The 18,547-nt window shown below is 42.1% G+C and overlaps 1 protein-coding gene across 5 annotated transcripts in view; it reads left to right on the plus strand.

The window, feature by feature from the left end:
• The window catches only part of GRIA1 (glutamate receptor, ionotropic, AMPA 1), a 579,065-nt gene that overhangs the window by 383,532 nt on the left and 176,986 nt on the right, over nucleotides 1-18,547 (plus strand). For all 5 annotated transcript variants that reach the window (XM_006863904.1, XM_006863902.1, XM_006863903.1 and 2 more), the window contains 2 exons: nucleotides 2,254-2,415; nucleotides 4,271-4,438. In XM_006863904.1, the coding sequence (XP_006863966.1) occupies nucleotides 2,254-2,415; nucleotides 4,271-4,438 (330 nt within the window). The remainder of the gene's footprint in view (nucleotides 1-2,253; nucleotides 2,416-4,270; nucleotides 4,439-18,547) is intronic.

The following is an 18,547-nucleotide window of genomic DNA, read 5'->3' on the forward strand; positions in this document are numbered from 1 at the left end:
ACCACAAGATCAGCAGTTCGAAACTACCAGCTGTTCCGTGGGAGAAAGATGAGGCTTTCTGCTCCCGTAAAGATTTACAGCCTCAGAAACCCTTTACAGGGTTGCTATGAGTTGAAACCGACTCCACGGCACATAACAACAACTATATATATAATATATCTTTCCAATAACAATGTCAAAATAAATTCATTATCTCATAGTACTGGTGGCCCGAGTTCGTTCATGGTTTCAGTCATGTTGATTATGTCTGTGGATCTCTCTCCGTATTTCTAGTGATTGCCAGCAGTACTTGGTGTTCTTTTGCTAACAGTAGATGCATCCTTCACATGGCATTTGTTTGTATGTTTGGAGCCAGCCAAGGAAAGCACATTTCCACAGAGAGAATATCAGGGGCAAAAGCCCGGAGTAGTTTGATAATCAATAAAGAATCATCAAAGTTTAGAGGCATAGAGGTGGAAGAGGGACATCTTTCAGTCAAGTCCATTTTTCAGATAGGAATCTCTACTGTACTCATGTTACTGTTTCATTCATTGTGATCTGGCTGTTTCCCCACCTGTGGATCCCAAAGAGCATTGACTTCATGATTCCTGCTCAAATGCCTGCACTGGGTACCTAGTTATGCCTGAAAAGGAACCCAAGTTAACCTAAGCCTCCAGTAATCCAGCCTGGAGCTGCCACTCAGCCCCGATTTCTCATCCTTTCCCAGCATTCACTGTGCTCAGTCATACCAGCCTCCTTACTGTTTCTAGAACATACCAAGACTCTTCCCATCTTTAGGCCTTTTTCAGAGGGTATTTCCCCAACTATCCCTGAGGATCATTGACAGGGCCTCACTGTTTTAGGTACCTGTGCAAAACCTCCTCCTCATATTGATCCATCCTGATCATCTACTCCAAAGCATGACCTCCACCTGTCTGCATTTTCTTATTCCACTCTTCATTGAATTCACTGTTACTGTGTAGTACATTCTGCTGGATTCTGCATGACTATATAATACTCCATATTTACTTGTTTATTTGCTTTTTGTCTATCGTCCCCAATAGCATGTAAGTTTCATGAGGGCAGGATTTAACTTATTTTGTTTACAGTTAGATAGTGCCCTTTGTTGTTGTTGTTAAGTGCTATTGAATCAGTTCTGACTCAAAGGGAGTCTGTATAGAGTTTCCGAGGAGTGGCTGGTGAGTTTGAATGCCAACCTAGCTGTTCAAACCAACCTTGAGGTCCAGCGTATTACTCTGCAGTGCCACACCAGGACTCTAAGATAGTGCATTATAGGTCCTCAAATATGTTTATCGAATGATTAGAGGGTGAGTGAGTGAGTAGCTAATGGAAAACGTTAGTTCTGATCTAGTCTGTATCACTAGCTTATTAAATGACTGTGTGCAAGTTCATTTGTCACTTTCAGTTTCTTTATCTGGCAAATAGGCATAATATAATTTCTACTTTATATAGTCTAAAGTGAAGTGAGGTCACAAGTATAAAATTATTGAACATGTTATGCAAATGCAAGGCTTTCTTTTTCAGTGGAAGGCTTCCTGAGCTTAACTGAACGTCATCAAATGGGAAGGAAAGCTTCAATCCCAATAGAGAATCATTTTGGGTGTTAGACTTGAACAGGCCCCATGAGGTAGAGAAGAACTCATTTATTGCATGGGATAATGTACAGGGAAAAGAATGTAGACCCAGTCACAAAATTGTAAAACCTAGGAGAATTTGTAGGAATTTGCCTCTAATGAACTACAGATTGTTGTTCTTTCAAAAGGGCTGGTGGGAAGTTGGGGGGTACAGATGAGATGATTCCCTCCTTATAAGTGTCTGTGTTGTTCCATGTTCTGTATGGCCCTGTCATCCTAAAAATCCCAGCCACAGTTTGAGGATCACATAGTTTGCAACATGCGTTTTACACAAATCACCATATTGAATCTTCTCCACAACCTTCCAGGTTCCATTATACAAACAGGAAAACCATTAAGCAAGTGAGTCCAAGGTTGTAGAGCTAGTGGCTTGAAAGTAGTAAAATCAGCACTAAAGTCCAGGCATGATGGTTGGCTCCAGAGCAAACACTCTTAGCCACAATGTTAACTTTGTACACAACATGATATTTGACTTAAAAAGAAAGGGAGGCACAACCATCTCTCCACTAAGTCATGTCTACTTTGTACAACAGCATGGAAAGTCTTATGATTCTGTAACATATTTGACGTCGGTTTTCCAGGCAGCATGTTCTTACATCTACCTCCGATCCCTCCACAGGGCTTCATGGACATTGATCTAAACAAGTTCAAGGAGAGTGGAGCAAACGTGACAGGTTTCCAGTTAGTGAACTACACAGACACCATCCCAGCTAAAATCATGCAACAGTGGAAGACCAGTGATGCTCGAGATCACACCCGAGTGGACTGGAAAAGACCGAAGGTGAGCAGACAGCCAGGGACCAGCCTGAAATCCAGAATTAGGCTTTGTTAAAGGAAAGAGCTATGGAAAATTTTTCTTTAAAGATTAGAGTTAGGCTGCAAGAGTCAAAATGAGAATGATTTTTAACAAGATTGTTGTTGTCAAGTGCCATTGAGTCAGTTCTGAGTTGTAGCGCCCCTGTATAGGGTTTCCGAGGAGTGGCTGGTAAGTTTGAACCACAGACCTGTGGTTCTCAAATTGGACAATGTGGTAATCCTTATTATTCTGCTTAGCCATGTGCCTAGCTAAAAAGCACGAGAATCTAACTAATGCCAGCAGATCTCAGCCTCAAAATCAACTTAACATACACATCTTTTACTTCTTACCAATGCAGTTCTAAATTTTACAACTCAAATCTGTTTTGTTTGCTATTTGAGAATAGCCTAGAAAAGGAATGGCAAATAATTTTTATTTCCCTTGTCAAATTCAATAGCTTGGCAATAGCTGTGTGAAACACTGTGTTGAGAAGGATTCTGGGGCCAACTTTGTTTATCTGGGGCAAAACACTGAATTCTTGGCTGACATTTTCTTACCAGTCTGACAAGGATGAATGTTAGGTTGTTTAACTGAGATGCTTCTTAAGCCACTGTTATGCAATCTTTTTAAGCCACTGTTGTGCAATTCTTTGTTCCCTTCCAAGAACGAAGTATCCAATTTGAATTTAAGCAGACAAAAATCGCAAAAGTGCTTTTCAATTAATGTGTGAATGTTATTGTTAGTTACCATCTTCAATTTGTGGCAACCAGGTGTGGCACTTTTAAAATGCTGGTTTTAAAGTGGCTTTAATATCTTACTTATCCAGTAGGATCAGCACTGGGCTGCTAACTACAAGGTCAACAGTTCAAACCCACCAGCCACTCCTCAGAAATGCTTTACAGGGTTGCTATGAGTTGGAACCAACTGGACGACTCTTAACAACAACAATGTACACTAGAACAAAATGGTTCCCAGTCCTGTGTCTTCCTCACAATCACCATCATGTTTAATCCAGTATATGAATACCTTTTCTCGTAGGCAAAAGATTGGAGCAGCTTATAAAAGTACACATATGCAATGTAAGATGTGACAGAATAAAAGTTAAAAATTGGAAAGGTATATAGATATTAATCTTCTCTATTGTAAACTTACAATGTGCCAGACAACAAGCTAGGCATTAAGGACAAATCAAATGAGAAAAGAGATAATGGTTCCAAGCTAGGAAATATGGTAATGGACTATTATCCTGGTTTTGTTTCACTTGCATCTTAGTTCCCCTCAGGTTAAGAAAAAAAGAGAGAGAGAGAGACAGTTGTCATGAATAATCACAAGAAGAAATTTTGCAAGATGTAAACTTATGACTTGGGGAAGCCATATGCAAAAATAATTAAGAGCTCCCGCTTCTTGGATCCTTTTGTTCTTTTACTGTAATAAGGGATGGTGGAGTAATAATTGCCCTTGGCTCCCAGTTGGTGATTGTAACACAGACAACTAACTGGCCCTTCATGGCATATGTCTGTTCAGCAGATATGTTTTATTTAGTCCATACACCCCATCCCCTGCAACTGAACTAGCATTTTAAAACTCATAAGACTGCATACAAGAATATAAAATTGTAACTTCTCTTCAAAAATCACATCTGGCATCATTAAACGCACAATCCATGAGGGCAACATGGGCTAGCTGCCTTATCTGAAAAGAAGCCGCTAGCTGGGTCACCACTGTTAACTTCTCCTTTATACCTTGTACCTGGCCCTCTGCCCACATTCATATCACTGCTTTCACTCTGCCTCCCTGTCAGCTCTCTCTGCTACCTACCTGTTTCCATTCCTCCCACCAGTACACCTCTGCGCTCACCTATGATGGAGTGAAAGTGATGGCTGAGGCTTTCCAGAGTCTGCGGAGGCAGAGGATTGATATATCCCGCCGGGGGAATGCTGGGGACTGTCTGGCTAACCCAGCGGTGCCCTGGGGACAGGGAATTGACATCCAGAGAGCTCTGCAGCAGGTAAGGCCCACAAGGCTGGTCCCATATTGTGGGAGTCTCATCAGAGATTTCATATCAAATACAGGCAGAACACAGCCATTTTTTAAAAAAAGGAAGAACAGAGAAAGAAGAGGAAAAAAAAGAGTAATGTGATCTAATTTGATGAACTTGACCTACACCTATGGATGCAGTAGCTCAAAAAAGGGAACAAATTTTTACAGCAAGGATCATTCCCCATCCCCTCCATATACAGAGTAGAAAGGGAAAGGCAACTTGGACATTGGCTACCCAAAGAGGGGTGGGGCAAGCTTTCAAAAGGGAGTCTAGATCCAGAGGGCATAGAGGAAGGTAGAATCCCCACTGAGTAATATCCAATTTGTCTAGTCGGGGCTAATGAAAGGAAATGCAGATAGATCTTTTGTGATACAATAGTGAATGATTGTTATCAGGATTGATTGTGAGGGTTGGAAATGTAAAGGTAGACATTTTGTAGCAAGGAGGGGAGTTATTAACTTTGAAGTCTAGGAATGGAGGTCCCTGGGACCATCAAGGGAGAAGAGCAGAGAGCAGGACCCTACCCAGAGAAGCAGTGACACCAGATATGGAGGCAGAGATGGTGATGTGGAGGGAGAGATGGAGCAGCTGGGGACTCTAGACCCAGAGAGGGAGAGGGGCTGTGTGCTGATGACCAGAGGGGGGGTGAGGGGAGGGCTGGCTTGCAGGGTATACTCTTTGGTTGGTTGGTGATGCATGGAGGGGATTGTAACAATGGCAATGAAACGATATATGATAGGATGACTGTAAAACTAATGTTCTCCCATGTAAACCATCACATAATTCACAATAACACACACACACACACACACACAAAGGAAGAACAGGCCTATACTTTGAACAACACTATGTTGTGGCTCTTGGCTATATGGAAGCTCATGTAGAAACTGGATTTTTAAAAGTATGGACTAACCATTCCTCAGTGGTTATGCTGAAACAGGGAAATTGATGGATGATGATTCTCTGTATTTGGAAAGGTAGCTTGAAATGCACAGGAATGAATGAATGATTTGATTAATCTCTGGAGATCCTCCCTCTTATTCTGATTTCCTTGGCTTTCATCATTACCTTTAGTCTGAGCACATTCTATGAGGGTCTACTCTGTCTTAGGGTCCTGAAAGCGTTTCTGAACACTTCTGATGTGTGTCTGAGTACAACTGTACTCTAAAGGGTCATCAGTTAAGTGAACTGTTAGGTTTTCCTTCTCAGGTATCTTTAGGTAGACTCAGGCCTTCAGCCTTTTCGTGAGCATCTGAGCTCTTTAACCACTTGTCTGGTAGTTTGTGGTACTGTGGTGGCTTGCACGTTGCTGTGATGCTAGAATTTATGTCACCAGTATTTGAAATACCAGCAGGGTCACCCACGGTGGACAGGTTTTAGTGGAGCATTGAGACTAAGACAGACTAGGAAGAAGGAGAGACAGACTACTTCTGAATGTTAGTCACTGAAAACCTTGTGAATATAATCAGATTCAGTGCCAGAAGAAAGAAAACATTATGGAGAGTAGCAGCAAAGGGCTCAAACATAACGATTGTGAAGTTGACACAGGACTAGACAGTGTTTTGTTCTGTTATGCATAGAGTCATTATGAGTCCACCCTCACTGGACAGCACCTAACAACAACAACCACCCAGGAACCCTCAATTCCACCCTATCTTCTTGCTTCTCAGGATTTCAATCATTAATTGTGTTTGCATTTAAGGCAAGTTTAAAAACAAGGATGGAAAATAGCTCTTTCCATACCTTATCAGTTAGCTATGAAAAGAATTCTGAGGCTGAATCCAAATTCAACAGGACAGAATAGAGACTATAACACCAGGACTATCAATATGCAAGTAGTAGATCTGATTTGGAGGAAGGATGAGGCAGTGGCATGTGTAACCTGTTGCCATAGAGTCACACTGACTCATAGTAGCCCCAGAGGACAAAGCAGAATTCACAAGGCTGTAAATCTTTGCAGAAGCAGACTGCCACGATTTTCTACCATGGCATGTGCATCGGTGGGGATGGGATGGTGGTGTTTGAACTACCAACATTTCAGCTAGCAGCCAAGCACTTTACTGCTCACCTTTGGGTTTTGATGGTACGTGTGAGGACAGATCTTCAGCTTCTCATACCCTGGAACCCCTAAAATGGGTCTCTACAAGTATCTTCAGTTCAGGCTATGTTATCGTATTGCTGATGAAAAACTTCAAGTGATATTTCTGGTGCCTCCCAATAGGCTAGATTTCCAAAGGGGACTGGAGAGAAAGAGCAGAGTTCTTCACAAAGGGATGACAGAGCATTGGACACAGTGGGGTGCCAATAACAGTGAGATCTTTAGATGTAAATCCTCCTCAGGAATCCGCTCCATCCCCTCTGTCATGCCCAATACACACACACATATATGTTAACTGACTCCATATATATATATGGAGATGCCTGTGTAAAACCAACTCTACTCTCAAGATTATAATCAACAGAAGGTGGATTGGGGCTCCTGGGGAAGAGAGGAGCATTTCTGAACAAGGAAGAAATGTAGAGCAAAATGTACAACTATTCCCACTTGTTATCCAACCACATGTGTACAGCTCTAGCAATTTTCACAACCTGGGAAAAGAGAGGAGTTTGTCACCAGCTGTTCCTCAGCCCCAGTGAAGTGTCTTTAGGTAGAGAAGATAATGTAGTCATGTCCTTGGAACAAAGCTCAGCCATGGACTGGCTGACTACAGGGGGAACTAGCTAAGGAAGCCAGTGAGCAGTCATTCCTGCCCTCCCCCAGCCCCTGTGCAAGGTGGCCTCTGTCTCACGTAGGCAGCCATAGCAGACACCAGGCAACTTCCAGAATGATTGCCAAAGGTGCAGTGCCTGGCCTGACATTTAAAATGTTCTCCCCGATTCCACCATGGAGACCGATACTGTTTGCAATATGAGACTGGCTACAAAAGGTCTGAGGGTGTGCCTTTAGCTTCTCAATTCCCCAGCTCCCTTGCCTCTCTCATCTTAATGACATCCCTAGAAGATACTCTGACATCACAATGATCATGATTAAGCAGGAAGGGCCCCTGACTCTCTGGGTGACCTTGAGATACTTATTCAGATCTCCTGTACACTTCCTTTTCCTTATTCAAGGAAAGGAGGAGGTTTGAACTGGCTGTCAGGTCTTAACTGGCTCCAGAAATGTAACTGTCTCATTTTGTTTTTCTTATGATCTAGCTTGCATCCTTCTTATTTTACTGTATCCTCATTGTCCTGCTTCTGCCCTCAGAGGGTAAAAAGGAGACAGTTGACATCTTTAGTTTTGCCTTGGTGTCCCTCGGTGGTACAAACATATAACACACTCAGTTGCAAATGGAGGTTGGAGATTGAGTGTGGTGCTGTAGAACAAGCACTGGACTGCTAACTATAAGGTCAGCAGTTCAAACCCCTCAGCTGCTCCTTGGAAACCCTATACAGGGTTCCTGTGAGTTGGAACTGACTCAATGGCACTTAACAACAACAAATTGACACCTTGGTGAACTCACTCTCTCATATCTCTGCTGGAAATTACCTGTTTGCACCACCAAGCAGCACCTTAGGTCTTGGTGTGGTGCTGAACCTTACAGTTGGCAGTTCAAACCCACCACCTACTCTCAGAAACCCTTTACAGGGACTCTGTGAGTTGGAACCAACTCAACAGTATATAAAGACCACTTGTAGCACCTTGAATCCCCTATGGAGCACAATTCGATTCTGACACTGGTGTGATCACCAGGAATCAGAGTAAACGCGACAGAAACTGTGTTTTTGTTTGGTTTTTTTTTTTTTTCCTTGGGTCAAGACATGTGTCTTTTGCCTGCTTCCTGAGAGTCTACTGTGTGTTCTGGCCTGGGACCAAGCACTGGGAAAGAGAAGATAAGACTGAGCTTTCAAGAAACTCACTCATTCTCAAAGGGAAAGAACACACACACACAAACCCGAATCCTTGGCCCTTGAGTTGCTGATTCATGTTATTACAGAGTAGAACTCCATAGTATTTTCTTGGCGCAGTTCATATTCATCTTTGTGGATGCATATGCCTGGCTTTATCTTCCATAGACTTCCTACCAACAGTGGATGGATTTGAACTGGCAACCTGTCAGTTAGCAGCTGAGCACAAATTGTTTGCAACACCCAGGGACCTTACTGAGTCTCTATGGGGAGAAGAAAACCTAGCCCACTGGAAAACAGAACATTCTAGGCTTAAGGTCTGTTGTTCACACTGATTCCCTTCCAGACCTTTGTTTAGAACCCAGAATTAATAGAATGTGCACTGAAAGAGACTTTAGAGATTACTGCCTCCCATTTTACCTCAGTTTCTTAGTGAAGCAGCAGACTCAGGGTGAACAGAGACTCAACTAGGACGACAAAGCAGCTTAGTCACTGAGGCTGAACCAGGCCCTGTCCAGGGCTCCTCCTCCTACAGTAGTACAGACCTGTAACCCCAGGGACCTTTGCTAATAAGCAATGACCTCTAGAGCCTTTTACATACAGTCATGGTCACTGCCCAGCCAATGTACCTCTAGTCCTAGCTCTTGAAATGGTCATGATACCAGGGAGCAGTCTACCTATGATGGGATCAGTAAATCTGATGATGTTTAGTCCTATGGACCCAGGGCTGAGGGCTCAGTCCTCTGATGCCCAGGCCTTGAGCTAGCATAGTGGAAAGGGCCCTGTGGTTCAGTTTGTGTCAGATCAGGAAGTCTGTGAGTTAAGCCTAGTGGAGAGGAAGCACACCAGGAGAGGAGAGAGGAGAGTAATTGGAGAGGCAATTCTAAAAATCATGTCAATAATAACTACTATATGTTGATAGGGAGGCCTGATAGCACTGTGGGATAATGTTGAGCTGCTAACCACAAGGTCGGTGGTTCAAAGCCAACAGCCACTCGATGGAAGAAAGATGAAGCTGTCTGCTCCTGTAAAGATGCAGTCTCAGATAGCTGAAGGAGCAGCTCTGCTCTGCACTGTAGGATCCTAGGGGGTCGATATGAGTTGGAATTGATTTGATAGCAGCAGGTAAGTAATGGTGGGGGTTGAGGGCTCACTATGAATATTCTTTAGTCAAATTATTTCATTAAATCCTCAATGTAGCTCTGTGAGGGAGTCCTGGTGTGGCACTGTGGGCTAATGCATCAGACTGCAAAGTCTTTTGAACTGCAAGGTCAGCGGTTCAAGTTCACCACCTGCTCGTTGGAAACCCTATACAGGGTCACTATGGGTAGCAATAGACTCGATGGCACTTAACAACAACAACAACATAGCTCTCTGAGGTAGATTGTTTTATTCCTTGTGCTTTATAAATGAAGAAACGTGAGCTCTGCAAGGTTAAAACTCTCCCCAAGATTACACAACTAGTTATTGGTGAAACTAGGACTTAAACCCATAACTACTTGCCACCTTTCTCTGTGTGCTTAGCTTCTTTCCTCTGAAACCACTAAGGTCCAGGCTGGTACAGGGAGGGGGCATGAGCTAGGGCCCAGCCTGCAACAGCATGTGTCCTTGGGTAATATCTTTGTGTCTCCCATCCTCCTCACCCTGCTGCAATTTCCCCACCAGCAGAGTAAAGACAATCAGCCTGCCAGCCTGCCCCCTGCCTGACATCCTGGGAGCTGTTCAGAATATTAATGAGCCTACATCCTGGAATCCCTGAGAGCTCCAGGAAGAAGGCAGCATTAGGTTCCCCTATGCCAGCTTCTGCTGGCAGAAATAACACTGCTCCCCGTGTCAGATCCTTAGCATTTGGGGGTCATAGCCCCTTTGAGGAGACATTTTCTCCCAGAGAAAAGCACACATGTGCATATTTTTTCATGAGCAGAAGTCAGAATCATAGATACATCTGAATGGGTGCCCATCATAAAAAAAGAAAAGCAGTTGTCATTTTTCTTGACTCCATCTCATGGTTACATCATGTGTGTCAAAGTAGAGCTGTGGTTGATTTTTTGGAAGTGGATTGCTAAGACTTTTTTTCTGGAGCAGCTCTAGGTGAATTCAAACCTCCAATTTCTTAGCTAGCAGCCCAAAGCATTAGCCATTTGCACCATCCAGGGAGTCCCAAGTTAAGAATACCTGCACTAAATGGTGATTTAATAGGAGTCTTGGTATCATATTTGAGCTGCAAGGACAGTGGTTCAAACTCACCAGCCGCTCTTCAGAAACCCTATATAGGGCTGCTATGAGTTGGAACCGACTTGATGACATTTAACCACCACAACAATGAACCACACAGCAGCTAACAGGGTCAGAATTGACCACAAAGGGGTTTAAGAGCATTTGCCCTGGTCTTCTGGGCTGTCTTTTTTTAAACTACGATATGTTTCACTCTTAGTCTTTGTTTGTGCAATGTGCAGTCAATCAAATATATTCAAGTGACGGTGTGTCCAGTACGCTACTAGATTTGGTGTGGAGTAGGATGTTATTAGATGCTTTGAGTCAGTTCTGACTCACAGCATCCCTATGAACAACAGAACAGAACGTTGTCCTCCATCCTCCATACACCATCCTCACAATTGCTGGTCTATTTGAACCTATTGTTGTTGTCACTGTGTCAGTCCATCTTATCTTCCTCTTTTTCATTCATCCTCCACTTTTCCAAGCATGATGTCCTTCTCCAGGAAGGCTCCCTTCTGATCACATCTACAAAGAACAAGAGACAAAGTCTCGCCATCCTCAATTCTAAGTATCATTCTGGTTGTACTTCTTCCAAGACAGTTTTGTTTGTCGTTCTGAGTCTATGGTACTTTCAGTATTCTTCAAAGCCATAATTCAAATGCATCGATTCTTCTATAGTCGTCTTTATTCATTATCCAACTTTCACATGCAAATACCATAAATTGGGTCAGGCACACCTTAGCCTTCAAAGTACCTTCTTGAGTATTTAAAGTGGTCTTTTGCAGCAGATTAGCCTAATGCAATAAATCCTTTGATTTTTTTTGACTGCTTCTTCCATGGGCACTGATTGTGGATCCAAGCTAAATGAAGTCTTCCATTTTTAATCTGTTTATCATGATGTTTTTTTATAGGTCCAGTTGTGAGAATTTTCTTTACATAAAGTTGCAATCCATACTGAATGCTATAGTCTTTGATCTTCATCACTAAGTATTTCAAGTCCTCTCCAATTCCCCAAAGCAACATTGTGTTATCTGCATATCACAGTTGTTACTGAACTTTCCTCCAATCTTGGTATCATGTTCTTCTTTATATAATCCAGTTTCTCAAATTATTTTCTCAGCATACAGATTGAGTATATGTGGTGAAAGGATACAATTCTGGCACACATCTTTCCTGATTTTAAACCATTCAGTGTCCCTTGTTCTGTTTGAATGACAGACTGTAAAGTTTCTTCATGAACACAATGAAGAGTTCTGGAATACCATTATTCACAATGTTATCTATAATTTGTTGTGATCTATGCAGTTGAAAGACTTCACATAGTCAATAAACACAAGTAAACTTCTTTCTGGTATTCTCTACTTTCAGCCAAGATCTAGCTGACGTCAGCCATGATAGCCCTCATTCCACATCTCCTACTGAATCTGGTTTGATTTTCTGGAAGCTGTATGTCAATGTATTAGTGCAACCACTTTTAAATGATCTTCAGCAAAATGTTACTTGTGTGTGATATTACAGATATTGTTCAATGAATTTCCACAGACCCTTGAGTCACCTTTCTTTGGAATGGATACAAGCATGGATCTCTTCCAGCCAGCTGGCTAGGTAACAATCTTCCAAATTTCTTTGGCTTAGATGAGTGAGCGCCTCCAGCGCTGAATCAATTTACTGAAAATAACAGATTTTATTCTAATTCCCAGAGCCTCGTTTATCATCAGTGCCTTCAGTGTAGCTTGGACTTCTTCTTTCATCTTTGGTACTTGATCATATGGTACCTCTTGAAATGACTGAACATTGATTAGTTCTTTGTGATACAGTGATTCTTTTTGGTACAGTGATTCTAGTCCATCTTTTTTGTGCTTTCTGCATCATTCATCATTTTGCACATGGGATCTTTCAATATTACAACCTGAGGCTTAATTTTTTTCTTCAGTTTTTTTCAGCTGGAGAAATGCTGAGCATATTCTCCCATTGCCGTTTTCTAATTCCAGGTCTTTGTACATTTTGTTATATTTGACTTTGTCTTCTTGTGTACAACTTTGAAATGTTCTTTTCAGCTCTTTGACTTCTTTGTTTCTTCCCAAATCGCTTTAGCTTCTCTACATTCAAGAGCAAGTTTCAGTCTCTTCTGGTATCCATTTTGTTCTTGTCTTTTTTCCTGTCTTTTTTGTTTCTTTCTTTCTTTCTTTCTTATCTTTTTAATGACCTTTTTTGCCTTCTTCCTGTATGGTGTTCTTGATGCCATTCCACAACTTTTCTGGTCTTTGGGCACTAGTGTCTAATGCATCAAATCTGTTCTTGAGATGGTCTCTAAATTCAGGTAGGATCTATTCAAGGTTATATTTTGGCTCTCATGGATTTGTTTTAATTTTCTTCAGTTTCAGCTTGAACTTGCAAATGAAAAATTGATGGCCTCTTCCACAGTTGACCCCTGGCTTTGTTTTGCCTGAAGCTATTGAAATTTTTCGCTATCTCTTCCCACAGATGTAGTCAAACTTGAGTTCTGTATATTCCATGTGTTAGGTCTGTGTGTTGTTTAAAAAAGGTACTTAACATGAGTAAGTCATTGGTCTTGCAAAATTCTATCGTGTGATCTCCAGCATCATTTCTATCATCAAGGCCATATTTTCCAACTACTAATCTTTTGTCTTTGTTTCTATCCTTCATATTCCAATCATCAGCAATTATAATTGCATTTTGATTACATGTTTGATTAATTTCAGACTGAAGAAGTTGGGAGAATTCTTCAATTTCACCATCACTGGCTTTAGTGGTTGGTACATAGATTTGAGTTATAGTGGTATTAACTGGTTTTCCTTGTAGGCGTATGGCTATTTACCTGTCATAGATAGCATTATACTTCAAGATAGTTATTTAAATGCTCTTTGTGATGGTGAATGTGACACCATTCCTCTTTAGTGTGTTGTTCCCAGCATAGTAACCCATATGATTAGTTAATTCAAAATGGCTAATACCAATCCATTTCAGCTCACTAATGCCTATATAATATTCATCTTTATCCAGTCCATTTCAGTTTTGACAATGACTAATTTTACTAGATTCATAGTTATTACATCCCATGTTCTGACTCTCAATGGACTTTGTAGCTGTTTCTTCTCGTGTGAGTTGTCCTCTATCGGCAAGTAAAGATTCCAAAAGCTTTGCTTCATCCACATCATTAAGATCAACTCTATTTTGAGGCAGCAGCTCTTCCCCAGTTATATTTTGAGTGCCTTACAACCTGAGGACTCATCTTCTGGAGCTATGTCAAACAGTGTTCCACTGCTATTCATAAGGTTTTCAGTGGCTAACCATTCAGAAATGTGGTCTGCCTCTCTTGCTTGCTTGTCTGTCTTATTCTGGAAGCTCCACTTAAACCTGTCCACCATAGGTTACTTTGCTGGTATTTAAAATACTGGTGACATAACTTCCACCATCACACAAGCCACCACAGTATGACAGACTGACAGATGACATAGTTCCTCCATCTCAGGTCTCATGATCCTTTCAAAGGAAGAAAAGCACATAAAAATAATACTGAGAAAGGTGTGGAGTAAGGGCTGTATGAGTTTCCTGTTAATTGTTAAGTGTCATTGAGTCGGCTCTGACTCTTAGCTCTGTATAGGATTTCCTAGGTTTGGCCTTGCAGTTAGCTGTCCAGTGCTTGTCCTACAGCATCACATCGGACTCTTAGAGCTGGGTCTCCTAGGGCTGCATTAACAAAGTACCACAAACCAGGTATCTTAAGACAGAAATTTATTCTCCTAGGTTTGGAAGTTAGATGTTCAAAATCAAGGTGTCAGCCAGGGTTTTCTGTGGCTATTCAGAAGCAGATCACTGGGCATTTCTTCTAAGGTGTCTCTTAGAACTTCTAATCTTTCAGTTATCAGCCAAGCATATTAACTGTTTGCACCACCCAGTGATTCCCAGTCCTCTTAGTCACTTACCTTAAGTGAAGATACCAGAAAAGAGCAGACATGAGGCTGAAAACAAATAGGTATAATATAAAAGTTACTTTGACCCTCAAGGCAATTGCATGATATAGTTAGAGCCAAGATTATTTTTCCCATTTTCAGGTGGGAAAGTAGAAGCTCAGAGGAGTCCTGGGCTGTGTTCTAGCTAGAATAACTAGGAGTGATCAGGCTGGGATATGTTCACAGATCAAGTGAGCCCCCAGAGGAGATTCCAATGTGTAGGGACCACCCAAAAGAGAGGCTCATCTATCTTCCTCATATGCTCAGAATCCAGTAGGGTGTGCCAGGTGAGGGGTGGATAAGAATCAATGTTAATGACTCAAGCAGTACAAACATTGACCAGCACCTTCCTGGCACCAGTCAGGAAGAACATTTATGTTTCAGCATGGTACCCTCAGCTAACTCTAAGTTGTCACCCAATAGCTTTTACAAACCCAAGGTCAATTCTCCATCTTTCATGGAGCAAGTTGATGGACACCAGAATGGCATCAGGTGTTTCAGAGACAGGAATCCAGGAGAAAGGCTTAGTATCCATCATTCTGACCCCAGGTAGAGGGATGAGAGTCCCAGGGGCTCAGCCCTGATGGATGGAGACAGCACTTTCAAGTAATGTGCAAAGCAGCTGTTTCTCAGAATCGCCTTCCTCTGACTCTGACACTCTACAATAAATTGTTTGGGGCTGAAGCATTATCTTGACCTCTCTTTGTCTGCCATCACTGAATGGTGGTTATGGACTGTCTGATTTCCCATTTCTTTGAAACTTTGATTTATCTCAGTGTGTGAAAGTCTTGGCTTCTCAAACTAGACAGCGAGAGCCTTCAGCTTTCCCAGGCTTTTCAAAGACTTTTTTGTGAATCCTTGAACCAAGTTCCTTAAATTCTGAGTCTCAATAATCCTGTCTGTAAGGTGGGGTGAGGGGTAGACAAAAAATACTTTGCCCTTGCTACTCACTACATTTATTTCTGTGAACATCAAATAAGCTGCCATCTGTATAAACACTGTATGATTCCAAATTGCCTTCAGACCACTTATTGTTGTTAAGAGCTGTGGAATAAGTTCCCACTCAGAGAGACCCTGTAGAGGGTTTCCAAAAAGTGGCTGGTGGATTTGAATCACTGACCTTGTGGTTAGCAGTTCAATGCTTATCCTTCTGTGCCATACCAGGGCACTTGTTAAGTGCCGTCAAGTCAGTTCTGACTCATAGCAACCCTGAATAGGGGTTCTGAAGAGCAGCCGGTGGGTTTGCACTGCCTCCCTTGTGGTTTGCAGTCCAGTGCTGGTCCGACAGCGCCACACCAGGAACTCTATAATGAGATCCTTGATCTTACTGGAAACTAAGGAAGTCATGTAAAAGAGTCCTCTGCTCTGAGATAACAACTTAGACACAGGGCTTCAGTTTGAAATCTTTTTATTTTCCATCCCTTTTACCCATTCTATATACTACAGTAGTGATAGTAAACATCACCACTACCAGCACACCATCGTTATCTAAGTAAGGTACACTGTGTATTTAACAGCCCCTGGGAGGTGCAAACAGTGTGTTCAGCTGATAATCAAAAAGTTGGAGGTTCAAGTCCACACAGAGGCACATTAGAAGAAAGGTCTGGTGATATGCTTTTGAGAAATTAGCGACCAAAAACTCTTACAGAGCACAGTTCTCCTCTGATAAACATGGGAGCTCCATGAGTTGGTATTAACTTGGTACTTGTTGTTGTTGTTAAGTGCTGTCAAGTCAAATCTGACCCATAGCCACCCTGTATAGGGTTTCCAACAAGCAGCTGGTGAGCTTGACCCACCGCCTTGCAATTCAAATGGCTTTGCAGTCTGGCGCATTAACCCACAGTGCCACACCAGGACTCCTGGTTTGGTACTTGTTGTTGTTGTTATTAGGTGCCATCGAGTCAGTACTGATTCATAGTGACCCTCTGCACAATAGAATGAAACACTGCCCAGTCCTGGGCCAACCTCACAATTATTGCTTGAGCCCATTGACGCTGTCACCCTACCAATCCATCTCACTGGGGGTCTTCCTTCTTTTCTGTGACCTTATTAAACATGATATCCTTCTCCAGCAACTGGCACTAATATATACTCAATACTCATGTCCCAAATGATACACTGTGCATGTGAGTTCTTTGACAAACACACCAAAACACAAAACATTGATTTTCTCATGGCCTTGTAGATAGAAATTGATAAAGTCTGGGAAGTGTCCAGCCAGAATTGTGGGTAACAGTAGTAAGCAGCTAGAGGACACTGCATTGCATATTTCTGTGTTCCTAATTAGAGCCTAACACAGTAGCACTGGTCCTATTTTGAAAAAGATTGAAGTTGTTAAAGACTTCATTTTTCTTGAATCAACCATCAACACTCATGGAAGCAGCAACAAGAAATCAGATGACATATTGTATTAGGCAACTCTGCTTCACAAGACCTTTATAAAGTGTTGAGGAGCAAAGATGTCAGCTTGAGGACTAAGGTGCACCTGACCCAAGCATGGTATTTTCAATAACCTCGTATGCATGCAAAAGCTGAACAATGAATAAGGAAGATTGTAGAAGAATTGATGCATCTGAGTTATGGTTGTTGTTGTTGTTAAGTGCCATCGAGTTGGTTCCAACTCATAGCAACTCTAAATAGGGTTTCCGAGGAGTGACTGGTGATCTTGAACCACTGACTTTGCAGTTTCAAATGACCTTGCAGTCTGGCGCATTAATCCACAGTGCCACACCAGGACTCCTGAGTTATGGTATTGGAGGGAATATTGAAAGTGCCATGGGCCGCCAAAAGAACCAATAGATCCATTTTAGAAGAGCAGCCAGAGTGCTCCTTGGAGGCCAGGAAGGCCAGACTTTGTCTCTCATACTTGGGATATATTGTCAGGAGGGACCAGTCAACTAGAGCTGGATATCATGTTTGGTAAGGTGGAGGGTCAGAGAAAAAGAGGAAAACCTCCAATGAGATGCATTAGCAAAGTGGCAGCATCAATGGGCTCAAGTGTGGCAACAATTGTGAGCTTGGCCCAGGACCAACCAGTGTTTCGTTCTGTTGTGCATAGGGTCACTATGAGTTGGTACCAATTTGATGGCACCTAACAACAACAACAACTGATACTTTTTAGTCATAAGTCTTGAGTCGATCACTTTGCGTCCCAGAGTTTTGGTCTCCCCCAACAAACTAAGATCACAGTTTCTAGTCAGCATGCTTCCGGGGCTTCCTGTGAATAGAGATGAAGTAATATGCATGAATGTGCATCATATACAGGAAACACATGCCATGTGGCAGTAGTACTAGATTCACTTTATTATAAATAATAATAACAACAGTTGGCAAATACTGAACACTCAACATGGACCCAGCATTGCTTATGAATTATCTCATTTTATTCTTAAAACATCCTTAAGAAGTAATTCATTTTAATTAGTTCCATTTAAAAAATGCAGAAAGGGAACCATAGAGAGATTAAGCAGTTTTCCATACTGATAACCAGTGTGATGCTTGAGACTGGCGCCAAATAGTATATGCCCATTTGGATCATTGACACCTCTTTGTGTCTAGGTACATCAGCCTATCATTCAGTCCTCCTCACAACCACCCAGTTCTGATTTTCCAAATGAGTTGATTAAATTGGTATCTACCAACCTAAAAACTCCACCTGCACCTACCTGTGTGAGTGGATCTGTGGCAACATGGCAAGTGATGACCAAGTGAAGAGAAGGTGAAATTTCTGAGAGGACTAGAATTGCTCACTGCTCTTATTCTTTGTAACAAGATATACACTTGTGTGTGTTTCCTGTCTCTAAAATGCAAAGACAACCCAGACTTCCTCAGAGTCAGGGACTCCTCCAGATTTTGTCTGAGAAAGTGATAAGCTTATGGTATAATTTGCTCAGTGCTATGGGCCTGTCATTTGGACATATTGTCCGGAGGAAACAGTCGCTGGAGAAGGATGTCATGCTGGGTAAGATGGAGGATCAGAGAAAAAGAGGAAGACCCC

This window comes from Chrysochloris asiatica, unplaced genomic scaffold (genome assembly GCF_000296735.1).
Source record: "Chrysochloris asiatica unplaced genomic scaffold, ChrAsi1.0 scaffold00057, whole genome shotgun sequence".
NCBI classification, from domain to species: Eukaryota; Metazoa; Chordata; class Mammalia; order Afrosoricida; family Chrysochloridae; genus Chrysochloris; species Chrysochloris asiatica.